This window comes from Stenella coeruleoalba (genome assembly GCF_951394435.1).
Source record: "Stenella coeruleoalba genome assembly, chromosome: 2".
Taxonomy (NCBI): domain Eukaryota; kingdom Metazoa; phylum Chordata; class Mammalia; order Artiodactyla; family Delphinidae; genus Stenella; species Stenella coeruleoalba.
Window position 1 is genome coordinate 1,588,098 of NC_137147.1, and position 15,724 is coordinate 1,603,821.

General features: G+C 49.2%; 1 protein-coding gene across 2 annotated transcripts in view; it reads right to left on the reverse strand.

Moving 5' to 3' along the window:
• Positions 1-2,648: 2,648 nt before the first annotated feature.
• Positions 2,649-15,724, reverse strand: part of COA8 (cytochrome c oxidase assembly factor 8) — a 36,308-nt gene continuing 23,232 nt past the window's right edge. The window contains exons 2-5 of one of the 2 annotated variants that reach the window (XM_079908109.1): positions 14,623-14,820; positions 13,849-13,912; positions 5,678-5,768; positions 2,649-2,794 (exon numbers count right to left, since the gene is read on the reverse strand). In XM_079908109.1, the coding sequence (XP_079764235.1) occupies positions 2,689-2,794; positions 5,678-5,768; positions 13,849-13,912; positions 14,623-14,820 (459 nt within the window). In that variant the 3' untranslated portion in view covers positions 2,649-2,688. The other variant, XM_079908110.1, reaches the window with a different exon arrangement.

Sequence of the window (15,724 nt, forward strand, 5' to 3'; positions counted from 1 at the left end):
GGGAGAGGCAATCCCCGAAGACCCCGTGTGCCAACATCTACCTACAGGCATCCTGCTTAAACTCCCGCTGGTGCAGATGCTCAGCTCCCACTCATGACGGGCTGGCTGCCAGTCACCCCTCCCCCACAGAGGCCTTGAGGCGCTTGGGAACCAGACCCTTTGAATGTTATTAGTCACTAATTTCCCCATTTGTGAGGAGCCTGTTAAGTGCCGGACACTATCTGCGACAGGCACGTGGAATGCGCCCAGGGGTTCTGTCAGGTGTCATTGCGGCCAAGGAAGCCGAGGCCAGGAGATGGGCTTGGGTAGACCGGTCTGCTCTGGAAGGCTCCTCTGTGCAGGTCTGTCATAAAGACGCTCCCCTGGACCTCCCAGAGGCAGACTTTCCAATATGCTACTAGGGCTAAACAGGGAAAGAGGGCTTCCCTGGTGGCATGGCGGTTAAGAATCCACCTGCCAGTGCAGGGGACACAGGTTTCAGCCCTGGTCTGGGAAGATCCCACATGCTGCAGAGCAACTACTGAGCCTGCACTCTAGAGCCCACGAGCCACAACTACTGAGCCCGTGTGCCGCAGTTACTGAAGTCTGCGCACCTAGAGCCCGTGCTCCGCAACAAGAGAAGCCATCGCAATGAGAAGCCCACGCACTGCAACGAAGAGTAGCCCTGCTCGCCGCAACTAGAGAAAGCCGGCGTGCAGCAACGAAGACCCAAAGCAGCCAAAAATAAATAAATAAAATAAATAAATTTATTTTTTTTAAAAAAGGGAGGGCTTCCCTGGTGGTGCAGTGGTTAAGAATCCGCCTGCCAACGCAGGGGACACAGGCTTGATCCCTGGTCCAGGAAGATCCCGCATGCCGCGGAGCAACTAAGCCTGTGAGCCACAACAACTGAGCCTGTGCTCTAGAGCCCAGGAGCCCCAACTACTGAGCCCACATGCCACAACTACTGAAGCCTGCGTGCCTAGAGCCCATGCTCCACAACAAGAGAAGCCACCGCAATGAGAAGCCCGCACACTGCAAAAAAGAGTAACCCCTGCTCACCGCAACTAGAGAAAGCCCGCGTGCAGCAATGAAGACCCAATGCAGCCAGAAATAATAAATAAATAAAGTAAATACATTAAAAAAAAAAGAGCTAGAAGGACTTCCCCGGTGATCCAGTGGTAAAGAATCCTCCTTACAATGCAGGGAACGTGGGTTCGATCCCTGGTCTGGGAACTAAGATCCCACATGCCGTGGGGCAACTGAGCTCTCGAGCCTCAACTAGAGCCTGCATGTTGCAAACTACAGCGCCCACGTGCTCTGGAACCCATGCGCCATAACTAGAGAGAGAAAACCCGCATGCCACAACATGTGCCGCATCTAAGACCCGATGCAGCCAAAAATAAAATAATTAATTTAAAAAAAAAAAGAATTAAAAGCTAGAGAACAGTTCATGCCTCCGGGCTCACTCATATGGAACCGGGGCCCAACCTGGTCCCCTAACTCTGCTGGCATTCCTTTGCAGATGCAAACAGTGTCACATGTGCTGGTGACAGGTTGTGTTTAGCAGAGGCAGTGGCGTGACGCGTGAGATGGGGTTATTTCTGTGAAGCCTCGTGTCCCACGCTGCTTGGTGCATGCACTCCACTCCCTGGGGACCTCCATGGACACCTGGGTTAACAGCCCACGGAGCTGATGGACCGCACAGGGTTCGCCAGGAACCACGGCGCTCAGTGGCGCCCAGCGCTCGGCTTTCCTCTTCAGCATCACCCTCGTCCATCCGCGTGGCCCTTAAGGGCCTGGGGTGGGGTGGGGGTGGGATGATGTGCTTCCTCTGGTCTCTGGAATTTCTCCTTGGAAATCATCTTCGGGGGCAGCAGATTATAAGCCACTGAAAAAATCCAGCCTTTCGACTCTACTGTCACATCCCGTTTTGGAATAAAAACTGCTTGCCAAGTGGCTTTTGGTAAAATCCAGATGTCTCATCTGTCCTCAGAGGACACCTTGTGCCCTGACTCTGAAGGCCACTTCCCCGCTGCTGAGGCAGGTCCCCCCACCCCTTCCCCGCCACGGCTCCAGGACACAGTACAAAGTGAGCCTCATCATTTTACAACCACGTAATCCTATTTCAAACAATGCTGATTTTATAAGAATTGAAGCAGAGGGACACGAGCCACAGCAAGCTGTCCCGGAAAACCTTGGAAACAGGCTCTGCCTCCCTGGAATAAATGGAGAGAAGTCCCCTGGGGCCTGTTGGAGGAGCCGCACCTGCTTCCGGGTCTGTGTCCGGACGCCTCCCAGGACAGCTGCGCTTCATCAGGGCCTGGACCCGGGGCCCTCCAATAACCAGGGCTCACTGGTCAGGTGAGGCTGTGGTAACACTCCAAAACATTCCTATCAGTAGAGTCAAATTTTTCAAGTGAAATTTTATTAATATCTTTATATTGTTCTCTTTCAAACTGGTATAATTCAAAAACACAGAAAACAGGCGCACAGTGCTTGGGTTTTATTTAACATCACTTCCATGACCAAGAGCCAGCTTGGAATCCACAGTCAGGACGGAGCCACGTGGGCCACAGCGCACCAGGACCCGCGTCCTCCCAGCCTGCCCTGCACACACAGCTCTTAGAGCCCTCGTAAAACGAGCTCCTGTAAGCAGCTGCTTCTCGTGGAAACTTAGACGCTGGGCGGGTGGGTCAGGGTGGGCTCCTAATTGCTGGTCTTCTTTCGTTTCAGTCTAAGCTTGTTCCAAATCCTCTCCAGGGCCACTTTTCCCATGAAGAAGGTGATGGCAAAATTACGCTTGTACCAGTCCCTGAAGAAGAACAGCACAAGCACACGTGACCCACGCTCAGGCATCCGACTGTCTCCTCTTCCACCCTTCCCCACCATCTCTGCCATTCCCCGCCCTCTTTAAAGCTAGACTGCCCGTAAAAGCCTGCCTGCCTTCCACCCGGATTTTCATCAGGCTGATGTGCCCAGGGCACCCCGACCCGCTTTTCCCACTCCTGGAGGCTGCTGCAGCCTTCCTCAGTTTTTGCTAGAAGACACAGAAAGAGCTCTCGGAAGCCTTGGGGCCCCCAGAGCCCAGCGGCATTCTCTCGGAGACACAACTGTAGAGCGATGGGGGCGTAACCTCTCAGAGAAGGACTGGGGGCTCTGCAAGAACTCAGTGGGGACCCTCCAGGCTTTGGCACCTTAATTGCAGAAGAAGCACATGACAAAAGCACTCCATCTTGAGAAGCTAACTTATCGCAGGTGCCAACATCATCAAGTTTCATATCTTCTTTTTCTTGATGATCTGAACTTTTGGGTAACTTGTGTCTCGAAAGGGATATTCCGGAACTTCTCATACAAATACTGGGATGGAGTTACACGCTGTCATAGGCTCACTTGCCTGTGAATTACTCTACAGAACATGTCAGAACTTGCAAATTCACCACATTGTCAGCAGCTGAATGGGCAAAACTTGGCAAGTTTCCACAACGGAAAGCACACATTCCAGACTCTCAGTGCTGAGCCCTTGGAAGCTGAAATGCCAGCAAGTGCCAGTGCTTTGGGTCCAAATGAGCTAATGAGGGACATGGAACTGCTATTCCAGACTGGACTCAAACGGCTGACTGGATCTCAGCATAGAAGAATGGAGAATAACCAAGGGCTTGAGTGAAGCAGTAGCAAGAGGCAAAAATGCCCGTTTCCTGGAGCCTTTGCACAGCTGGACAGAAAACCCCTCTCCACACGAGAACGATCCTTACGTTTCTGTCCACTTCAATGATGCTATAAATGGGAAGCAATGCCCTAAATAAATAAAAAAGGCTTCCAGAAAAAAGAAAACTGGTATCCCACCGAGATTAAAGTTCTTAGGTTACTAGGGAAAAGCCAGATTCCACTCCACCGATACAGACAACCTGAACTGGGAGAGTGGAAAGGACAAACTAAGCTGTCCCCACTTCCGTAAGGAAAGCAGGGGCAGGAGGTGGTGCGGGCACAGAGGGGGAGCGCGCAGGCTCCACCGCTGTCCGACCCTCTCTCTACTCTGAGTGCCACACGGAAAACATCAAGCTTACCGGAGGGGAAGCAAGATGCAAACATGCCGTGTCCACGCCAGAAATCAAAGGTCCAGGGGAATCTAACTAATACTGGCTTGACTGAATAGCTCAGCTAGTTCAGAGTGACACATGACAGCATTAGCAACAGACTCTGGACGCTGCAGGACTGGGCTTTATGCCAGACTGTCACTCAAGAGCTCCTCCAGACTCGACGATCACCCCACTGTCTAGACCCTGCCCCACCCGCCCATCCGGCGTGGCCATTGCCCTATGAACGTCACAGCAAATCTCAAACGCCACGTCCTGTCGTCACACCTAGGAATACACATCACTATGTATTGTCAAAACCTTTTTTAAAAACACCTAACCACAATACCATCATTGTATCTGATAAAATGAACAATAACTTATCTATACAACCTAATACACAGTCACTGTTCGGTTTTCTTTGACTGATTGTCAAAAATACCTTCTTATAGGTGGTTTGTCCGTATTGGGATTGTCTGCACACTGCATGAAGCCTCTTCTATCCTATAACATTAGCTCCCCCACGTAGAACCCACTGTCTACGCACTAGGGGTGCAAGCTGCTTTAGGGCTGCCATGCAAGTAACTTGAAGCTGTCCTTTTTTTTTTTTTAATCCTAGTTACTGGTTGAAACCGGATCGTCTGTCTTGCAGAATTTCCAACATCTGGGACTGTATCTTCAGGCTACGATTTAAGCACAGTCTGTGACCTGCTCTCTCCACCCCCCCAACACACCCTTTTATCTTGTTCCTGTAACCTGGTATTAGACCTGGAGGCCTGCCAGAGTGCAGTCCCCTTGTTTGGTGAGGACACCTCACAGAAGTGCAGGCAGGCCGCTGCCCCACTCCGCACAGTGCAAAGAGGAACCAGGGGTTCAGGTGCGATCAGCCCGACCCGTCCATTATGAAGTGCCCATCAGCCCTGCTGCCGAGCGGTTAGCAGCTGCGGGGTGATCAGGCCCAGATCTAACTCCAGCACTCCTGCGTCAGCTGTCATTCTTCTACCAAGAAAAATGCTCCTTCGTTTGGCTACCCTGGAATCCAGTCGGTGCAGGAAAGGCAGGAGAGGTGACTGTTCTTTGGAGGCGCTCCTTCACTAATGGATTTTCAGAACCATGGGTTGGCTGCCTAGCAATACCCCGCGGTGCCTGTGAGCCACTCAGTGTCATTATGATCGCAAAGATGTTAGTGTATTTGATAGATTTTTAATCCACAGCCGTCATCATTTTCTTTGTGTGGCTGCAATGGCTTCGCCTCTGGCCTACGGGAGCCCCGCGAGTCGCCTTCTGTGCTGTTCTCACACGACCCCACTGGGCTCCGAGCTTCCTCTCTTTCAAACACAAGATGTCTCGACTCCTCTCGTGCTGCTCCTGCCTCAGACTGTGCTTCTCCATGGAGTCCAGGCTCCTTTCAGCGGGAAGTGCTGTGAACCCACTGTCTACGCACTAGGGGTGCAAGCTGCTTTAGGGCTGCCATGCAAGTAACTTGAAGCTGTCATTTTTATTTGGAAGTGCAAACACTAAGCTGATAGCAACTTCTGCCTTTAATATAAACACAAATGTTAAATTCAGATAGACAATATGGTTGTGATATTCAAACTTTCAGGAAAAATGTAGACACCCACCTGTTGTAATACATGTGCTTCTGAAAATTTTTACTTAAAAATTCCTTGTAAAAGTCAGCCATTTCTTCTGCATTCAATGTTGCTTTTTTACCTGAAAATTAATTTCAACTTAAACATTAAGACTTAAGGGGAAGGGTTCTCCAAACAATTATTAGAGTTAACAAATGAGTTCAGCAGGGTTGCAGGATACAAGATCAATATACAAATATCAACTGTATTTCTATACACTTGCAATAAACAATCTGAAAACAAAATTAAGAAAACAATTTCATTTACAACAGCATCAAAAAGAATGAAAGACAGGATAAATTTAAGACAGGAAGTATAAGACTTACACACTAAAAACTACAAAACATAGAAGTGAAGGACCTAAATAAATGGAAAGACATCCCATGTTCACGGTTTCAAAGACCTAATACCATTAAGGTGGCAACACTCTCCCATAATGACATATAGATTCAACACAAACCCTACCAAAACCCCAGCTGGCTTTCCCCCCCCCCCCCCAGAAATTGACAGGGAATTCCCTGGTGGTCCAGTGGTTAGGACTCTGTGCTCTCATTGCCGAAGGCCCAGGTTCAATCCCTGGTTGGGGAACTAATATCCCACAAGCTGCATGGTGCGGCCAAAAAAACCCAAAAAACAAACAAAAAAGAAATTAGTAAGTGGATCCTAAAATTTATATAAAAATGCAAGGAAACCCAGTAGCCAAAGCAACCTTGGAAAAGGAAATCAGAGTTGGAGGATTCACACTTCTTATATTCAAAACTTACTACAAAGCTACAGTAATCAAGACAGTGTGATACCAGCAGAAGAACAGGCTTACAGATCAATAGAACAAAGCTAAACCCAAACATTTATGGGCAAGTGATTTTCGACAAGGGTACCAAGACAACTCAATGGGGACAAACAGTCTTTTCAACAAACGATGCTTAGGACAACTGGATATCTACATGTAAAAAAAAAAAACCAGCTGAATCCCATCTCACACCATAAACAAAAATAATCTAAAGACCTAAATGTAAGAGATAAAACTATACAATTCTTGGAAGAAAACACGTGCAAATCTTCATCACCTTGAATCAAGCAATGCATTTTAGATATGGCACCTAAAGCACAGGCAAACAAAGAAAAAAATAAATAAATTGGATTCATCCCAAAAAATTTTTTTTAAATTTTATCTATTTTATTTATTTATTTTTGGCTGTGTTGGGTCTTCACTGCTGCGCACAGGCTTTCTCTAGTTATGGCGAGTGGGGGCTACTCTTTGTTGTGGTGCGTGGGCTTCTCATTGCACTGGCTTCTCTTGTTGCAGAGCACAGGCTCTAGGCGCACAGGCTTCAGTAGTTGTGGCACATGGGCTCAGTAGTTGTGGCCCACAGGCTTAGTTGCTCCGTGGCATGTGGGATCTTCCTGGACCAGGGATTGAACCCATGTCCTCTGGGTTGGCAGGCAGATTCTTAACCACTGCACCACGAGGAAAGTCCAGATTTCATCAAAATTTAAACTTTTTGTGCTTCAAAGAGCACTAGTGAAAAAGTGAAAAGACAACCTATAGAATGGGAGAAAATATTTGCAAATCATCCTTCTAGTACCGGTCTAATATCCGGAGTATGTAAAGACCTCTTACAATTCAACGATAAAAAGAGAAATAACCCGATTAAATCCTTTAAAATAACCCAATTTTAAAGGATTTGAATAAACATTTCTCCAAAGGAGATATAAAAATGGTAAATAATGGGCTTCCCTCGTGGTGCAGTGGTTGAGAGTCCACCTGCCAAGCAGGGGACACGGGTTCGTGCCCTGGTCTGGGAAGCTCGCACATGCCGCAGAGCAGCTGGGCCCATGAGCCATGGCCGCTGAGCCTGCGCATCCGGAGCCTGTGCTCCGCAACGGGAGAGGCCACAACAGTGAGAGGCCCGCATACCGCAAAAAAAATAATAAAAGTGTGAATTTTGGGGCTTCCCTGGTGGTGCAGTTGTTGAGAGTCCACCTGCCAATGCAGGGTATGCGGGTTCATGCCCCAGTCCAGGAAGATCCCACATGCCGCGGAGCGGGTAGGTCCGTGAGCCGTGGCCGCTGAGCCTGCGCGTCCGGAGCCTGTGCTCCGCGACGGGAGAGGCCACAACAGTGAGAGGCCCGCGTACCGCAAAAAAAAAAAAAAAAAAAGTGTGAATTTTACGGTACGTGAATTATATCTCAGTAAAGAAAAAGAGATTTAAGGGGGAAAAATACCTTCCTCTACCATTGGACCCTAATGGTTACAGTGTAACTAGTTTTCTTCACAATTGATATATACTTAGGTGTGGGATGTGTTTCAGCACACACAGGCCAATGCTTTCTGAAGTTTCTGGGTGGAGACTGTGAGCTACCAGTATATCAGCATAAGGAAAACGACGTGCTTCCTAAGTAGAACGCAGCCCGGGGCAGACAGCAGCCTAACCATGCCACTCCGCATCAGTGCGCACACACTGAACCCGGTAACACACTAGGTGCTGGTGGGGACTGGCGACACACACGGACTGACCTGGTAGCCTCTGTGGTAGGAGATGCCAACCGTGACGCCCACCCTCAGGGCTGCCCCTGCCCTCCACACTCTCACTAGACTTGAAAGGCCACACAGGACAGGAACCACAGCCTGCCAAGCGGGCAGTAGGGCCCCTGTGACTCGGGATGGTACAGCAGGCCAGGGGCCAGCCTCAGGACACCCTGCAGCGGCTCAGGGGCGAAGGAATGAGACCGCAGGGAGAGAGCCCTCTGGCTTAGAAGCCCCAAGCTCCAAACAGGCATCGCACCCAGGGTCCCTGCACTTGCAGAGCACCCCCATCCAGAGAGGTCCCCGCTCTGGCTCCCCCCGGGGTTAGTCCACTCTCCAGGACTCCAGACAGAGGCCATGTTTCCTGGCTGCAAAGCTGATGCTGACACTTCAACCACACCAGGAATTTGGGGAGACAGAGACAGAGCTGGGAAGGTAACCCCAGGGCACATTTTTACAGAAACAGGAGGGAAAGTGGCCAACCCTGAACTCACACAGCACAAAGGCAAACGCAGACCGCACAGTACAAGCGTGGCTGTCCCCCACGAAGACAGAAGGGCCACCTCCCAGCCAGCCTGAGCAGGGCCCCACGAGTCACCTGGACCCCCAGCGCCTGAGTGAAGAGCAGTCGATTCCATGTGTCCTCACTCCTCTGACTCGGCCTCCTGCTGGCCCTCGAGACCTCCACCTGGAAGACCCTCTCCCAACCTCCCCCTATGCCCCGCTCTGCGAAACCGCCGCTCCTCCCCTCCCCCCGGCTTCTTTCTCCCCCGCGGTCGACACCCCGGGAGTGCAGAGTGCGTTCACCGAGCTGCTTGTCTGCTGGTCACCCTCCCGGCCCACGCAAGGAGGTCTGCTCCACAAAGGCGAGGCCGTGGCTCTGTCTCGTCCCCAGCTGGTCCCCAGGACTAGCCTGGGATGTGGCAGGTGTTCAATAAATACCTGGAATCAATCAAGGGGTGGATGCCGATCGGGGAAAGAGAGGGACGACCAGCTGGCTGCGGCGGGGAGGGAAGCCGAAGGCTCCCAGGGAAGGTGACAGCCAGCTAGGACTCCACAGGGCGGAGAAGGGGAGCAGCATGGGCAGAGCAAATGAAGGGTGTGGAGAGGCAGAGACGCGGCTGAACAGAGCGAGGGAGGAGAGGGGCAGGCAGGGCTGGAGCGCGATGCGGGCGCCACAAACGGAGCTCTCGCTTCAGGGAGCGGGGCCAGCATGCTGGCCCCAGAGCACGGCGTCTCCTAAGCTGCAAGCAGGTTCCGCCGGTCCTCCAGCCGGCCTCCCCTGCCTCTCACACTGACGAGAGGAGCTGAGCAGGTGGGCCGTGTCCTCCTGGCCCCGCAGGCAGCGGTTCCACGAGCCGGGCTTCCGTCCCTCGCCGGCCCGGCAGCCGGGCTGTGGCTTCTCCGGGCTCCAGGACGCAGATCACAACAGCACACCTCATAAGGCTGCTCTGAGACAAACCGAGTCGCAGTCAGGGCGGCAGGTGGGACGGGCCTGGCACAGAGGGGCGCACTCGTCACCGCCGCTGGCAGAACAGCAGGCGCCCCAGGGTTCTAAGGACAGGTCGGGGTGCCACCTTCAGCTACTGGTCTAGTTTGGTGTCCTGCCCAAACGTTCCCAGGTGGCGCTCAGCGTAAAGCAGACGCACCATAAATGTCTGCTAAGTAATTCAGGTTCCACACCTGTCAGCACTGCAGTGTGACACTGAGCTTTAGTAATACTAAGAACGATAGGCAGGACAATCTAATCTATTACGCGTTTACCGAAAGCCGAGTGGGTGCTTCTTAAATACCAGCTGACTTAAGGTAGGTCCATCCTGATAGCACCCACTCCAGCTGCATAAACACTTCAGCAGTGAAAGAAACGAGGCAAGAGCCCTCCCACAGCACTGCCTGCTTACACGGGATTTGATCGGGGGCAGGCAGCGCTGACGTCATGGCGTTCTACTTCTCGCACTTGAAATTAAGTCAATAATGTTCCTAGACTGCTGCAGAATATTCCAGTGAGCATCCAGTGCGCAGTGGGCCACCTCAGCCTCATGTAACCTGAAGTGGCCGGGTATTGAGATACTTTCCACTGTTTGGCAGTGAGAGACAATGCTGCAAGAACAGAGTGAATCTTCCCATGTTTTCCCACAGGATGAATTCTTACATACTCAGTGGCCATAATTTCCCTGCTTCTTGGCCTATGCGTACTTCATGCAGCTAAATCCTTCTGGAGAAGGAGCTGGGAAAACATCTTGAGTTCAGCGAGCATAAAACAAGGCCTGGGTGCTGTCTTAATACACACTGTGAAATTTAGTTTGAGGAGTTTTTCCTTGTAGTCACATTATTCATCTGCAGGTGTTTTGCTATTTCTACAAAGTTGTTAAGGCTTTTCATAAAGTCCACACGCCTCTTCATCTCTGCCACAAACGCCTCCCGCCACCTGCCGTTCACGTTTAATGTGATTCCTGGACGTGGACCCCTTTGCCTGGCCCTCGGGTTTGCTGGGCACTGTCTGTGGAGCAGCCTCACTCCTTCAACAGAACCCCGCCTGGGCAGAGCCTCAGTCTGGCTACTTCCTTGGACCTGGGAGGTATAAACTGAGAGGTGGAAAAAGCCTGTTTACAGCAACAGAAGGCTGAAGCAGTGGGGCAGAGAGGAGGTGAAACGAGAGGAGGGAGATGTCCTGGGTTCCCTCTAGTGCCGGCGTCTGAGTGCAGGCCGTGCCTGGGCCCGGCTCTCCCCTGGTCTTGGGTCTGAGCCACTTCGTGTCCCCTCAGCAAACTCTCCTTTCCAGGAGGACAGATCAAAGGGAGTCCTGACTAATCCAGACATTGTCAGTTTTCACGTTCCTGAATCTTTCTACCTTTACTGTCAAGCTCAGGGAATCATCACTCCTCCAGATAATGGAGGGTCACTTTTATCGTTAGACTTTCTACAACTAGGAGCGATGTACTTAACTTTTTACTCCATAAACAACTGATTTTTAATAATTAACTTTTTCATCCGTTTGGAATACATTTGTATTACAGGGAGCATGAATCTAAATTTATCCTTTTGGGCCTAAAATAATTAGTTTCTCCAACATCATTTATTAAATGTAACTCCTCTTTCCTGGGTTCTGCGAGACCCCTGCACTCAGGTTTTACACATGCGTGCTCTGGCCCACGGGGGTGACACACCTGTCCCCCCGCCCCCAGTTCCATCACTGCAGCCTGGTAACTGTTTAAACAGCTGACAGAGCGGGCACCTCCCTTCATGAGTCCTTTCCTCAAGATACTCTTTCCTGTTTTCTTACCAAACTAATCTGAAATCTAATTAAGGCCCGTCTTTCAACACTCAGTAACGCCATCAGTAGGAACCCATGATACTCACAGAAGACAGTGGCCCGTGGGCCTCCCTGGGAACCCACTCTCCAGGTCAGGACCTAGGCCCCTCCACTTGCTCACTCTGTGACTTTGGTCAAACAACTTGCCCTCGGGATCCTCATCTACAAAATGGTAAAAGTAACAGCACCTACTTCATTGGTTCACCATGGGAAATGAAACAGAACATATGTGCAAAGGGCACAGTCCTGAGGTCGGGGCTCTCATTCTGTGCTTCGTGATGAGAGCCTGTCCTCGTCTCGATGCCCCGGCCCCTGGCCTAAGGACGGTGCTACCTAAGAAAGTCTTCCCCTCACCCCACACTTGCCTGCTCAGCGGCCAGCCAATTGGAGGAGGATTCAATGGGAGTGTGTAAATGGGAGATAAAATGTCTTGGTTGTACCTGTTTGTGGTTTAGCTTTGTATTTTAAAAAAAAAAAAGGAAGTAAACTTGAAAATTGTCTGTCACCATAAAAATAAAATTAAAATATTTACTGCCCCCCCCAAAAAAACAAACAAAAAACAAACAAAAACTGATAGGACATAGCACCTTTTCCTGCTCACTCCTGCCCTCCCAGACCCTCAGCGGGGCCAGTGCAGCAGACAGCACACGACTGGGCCCAGCATGGGGCTAACTCCATCCTCCCCAGACCTCTATGCTAATGAGCCCAGGCAAGGCTACCACGAGCAGGTAGAGTCACAGTGCTTTAGCCCAACAAAGACCTGGCTTTGGGGGTCAACGATTTCAGATTTTCCATCAGAATGTTCTGACAGTAGACACCTGTTTAACCAACAGAACAAAATCTTATTCAGGCCAAACATCAACAGTGAGAGAAAATGATTAAAGGTTATTCTGAGCACTAGATTCTCCATCCAAAAGAAAGGACAGCACGGTAGGCAGAGGGAACTGAATGCAGTCTGCATCCCTGACACATGAAGCGCGCAGCCTGGGGAACAAGACACGAAACAGGTAAAACAAGTAAAACAGGCAGGGGCCGGGGAGGCCTCCAATCCAGAAGGAGGAGCACGGCTGTCACTCTGTCGTCACAGGAAATCGAAAACCTAAGCTGAGTGGCAACTGTCAGAACTGCATTTGGGGTAGAACAGACTGGCTACACTGCAAAGAATGGATCTTAGGCATGAGTTGCTAAACTACAGCCTGTAGGCCAAGTCTGGCCTACCAGCTGATTTTGTAACTACAGTTTTATTGGGACAAGTTCACGCCCATTAATTTACGTATTTTCTATGGCTGCTTTCACAGAACAACAGCAGAGCTGACCAGTTGAAGGAGAGACCCATATGGCCCAGAGAGACTAAACTATTTACTATCTAGCCCTTTACAGAAAGTCTAATGACCCCTGATTTAAAGACTGGGGGCCAGGGAACCAATTAGGAAGATACTGCAATAGGCAGAGAATTAAAGCCATGTTTAAAGGACAGGGAGTAGGGACTGCCCTGGTGGCGCAGTGGTTAAGAATCTGCCTGCCAATGCAGAGAACACGGGTTCAAGCCCTGGGCCGGGAAGATCCCACATGCCACCGAGCAACTAAGCCCATGCGCCACAACTACTGAGCCTGCGTTCTAAATCCCGCAAGCCACAACTAGAGGAAACCTGTGCACAGCAACAAAGACCAAACGCAGCCAAAAATAAATAAATAATAATCAATTTATTTTTTTAAAAAAAAGGACAGGGAGTAGCAAAGGTGCTGAGAAACACCTAAAAGGTAAATCTGGTGGAGAGATGAAGGATGAAGGGGTCGGGAGGGGCTTCCAGGATGACTCTGCAGTTTCCGGCTCATGGCCAGTGGGACCATGAACTGCCATCAGGAAGCAGGGAAGAGAAGCCAGGGCAGAAGAGACAGAGGCTGCTGAAGCCATGGGACCTCGGATATAAGCCCAAAGGTCAGAAAGAGGTCATCGATCAGAATGACCCAAAATGACGAGAGGGCTGACCTCACCCAAAGACAGGAGAGGGAGCGGGAGGAGGACAGACGTGCGTCCCACCGAGGACACGGCCTCAGAGCGCCTGCCCCTGGAGCCATGGCCTGCCCCCTGAGCTTCTCTACTTCATTCAACATCCTTTCTTTTTCGTTTCTTTTTTTTGGGCTGTGCCGAGAGGCACATGGGATCTAGTTCCCTGACCAGGGGTGGAACCTGCGCCCCATGCAGTGGGAGTGTGGGTCTTAACCGCTGGAGGGCCAGGGAGGCCCTAATACTCTTTCTTCACATCTTCTCGTATAGTTACTCAAACAAAACCAGTGTTGGCAGAAAAAGAACTCACTCACCTGATTCAGCTGTCAGTTCCAGGCCTTTGGCTTTTAGTCTTGAGTCAATAAATTTTTCTTTTTCCTAAAATAAGACAGCTATCAGAATTCCCTTTCTTCATCTTTCCGTTTTTCCTTGGCTAGGACACAGCTCTCAGTGCTCTGGAGAAATCTGGATGTGGATTTCCTGAGAAGTGGCCCATCTCAAAGCCTGTTTTAAACCATCTGAGCTTAGTTAAAAGTTTCATGCTTGAAATAGGATTTGAAAATGAGATATTTAATAACCTTTGGGAGGCACTGTTTGTTTATAAATCCACAGAATAAGATAAATGCAACTTGACTTAGCCTGCCCAAAGGGATAAACATGTGTCGCCTAAGTCTTTCTTCTGGATTACAATATTTACACTCCTTTCTCGTAGTTTCTTTATGAGTATGCTATTAAGAATCCTGAATTCTCAGGAAAAATGACAACACATCCCAGACACCCATAATTTCATAAACACACACACACAAGCGTATATACATGTGGAACCTGCAGTTCTGGTTCTGGCTCTGCTACTCTCTTTACTTCCTTGAACGTCTCAAGATCTGTGATTCTGTGAATGATCAATATTTCTTCTTTACAGTTACATACTGATTTTAAAATTCTACGCATATATACACACATACGTATGTATGGCGCGGAGGCAATGAGATGCTGCCAAATAACTGAAAGGCAAAGCAGATGCTAAAGATTTAGCACCCCCAAGTGGCCAACTGTATTATTTCTCATTCTGACCCGAAACCTAAACTTACCTTAAGAAAAGTCAAATTCTGGTTTGCCCAGAACTGTTGGTTCCATTCTTGTGTTTCTTGTCTTAATTCTCTTAACTTTTGTTCCAATGGTGATTCATTTTCAGGGATGTAGAAGTGAACAGGTCGAAGGTTTGAATATTTATCTGGGGGTCCTATCCAATCATGGCAAGATTTTCTTGGAGGGCAGAATCTTGAGACCTTTAACAAAACGCGTGGCGTTACTATACAACTTAACGAATCTCTAGTATTATGAAATGAACAGTCCAGATTTATTAAAGACCCCTGTCAGCTTCCTCTTTTTAAGACTATGTGCCAGGGAATATCCAAATTAAAAGAACTATAATAAATAGCATTCACATTAATACTACACCAAACATGTTCAGCAATGGTGCTGGAATAATTCAACATCCCAAGGCGGAAAAAGAATGTCAACCTGTGCTTTGTATCATATACAAAAATTAACGCAAAATGGATCAAAGACCTAAAATGTAAAATCTAAAACTATAAAACTTCTAAAACAGTAAAAATTCTACAAGCTTGGATTAGGCAAAGATTTCTTACATACAACACCAAAAGCACAATCCACAAAATAAGAAATAAATGAACTGGACTACACCAAAGTTAAACTCTTCTGTTCTCCTAAAGACACTATTAAGAAAATGAAAAGACAAGCCACAGACTGGGAGAAAATACATGCAAATCTGTAAAAGGACTTGTTTCTAGAATATATATAGACTTTTCAAAACTCCATAATAAGAAAACACACAACCCAATATAAAACTGGGCAAAATACTTAAATAAAAGTTTCCGAAGAAGATATATAGATGACAAATAAAAGCACATAAAAATTGCTCAACATCAGGCTTCCCTGGTGGCCCAGCGGTTGGGGGTCCGTCTGTCGATGCAGGGGATGCAGGTTCATGTCCCTGTCCGGGAAGATCCCACATGCTGCGGAGCGGCTGGGCCTGTGAACCATGGCCGCTGAGCCTGCGCGTCCGGAGCCTGTGCTCCGCAACGGGAGAGGCCACAACAGTGAGAGGCCCGCGTACCACAAAAAAAAAAAAAAAAAAAAAGCTCAACATCATTAGTCATTAGAGAAAGC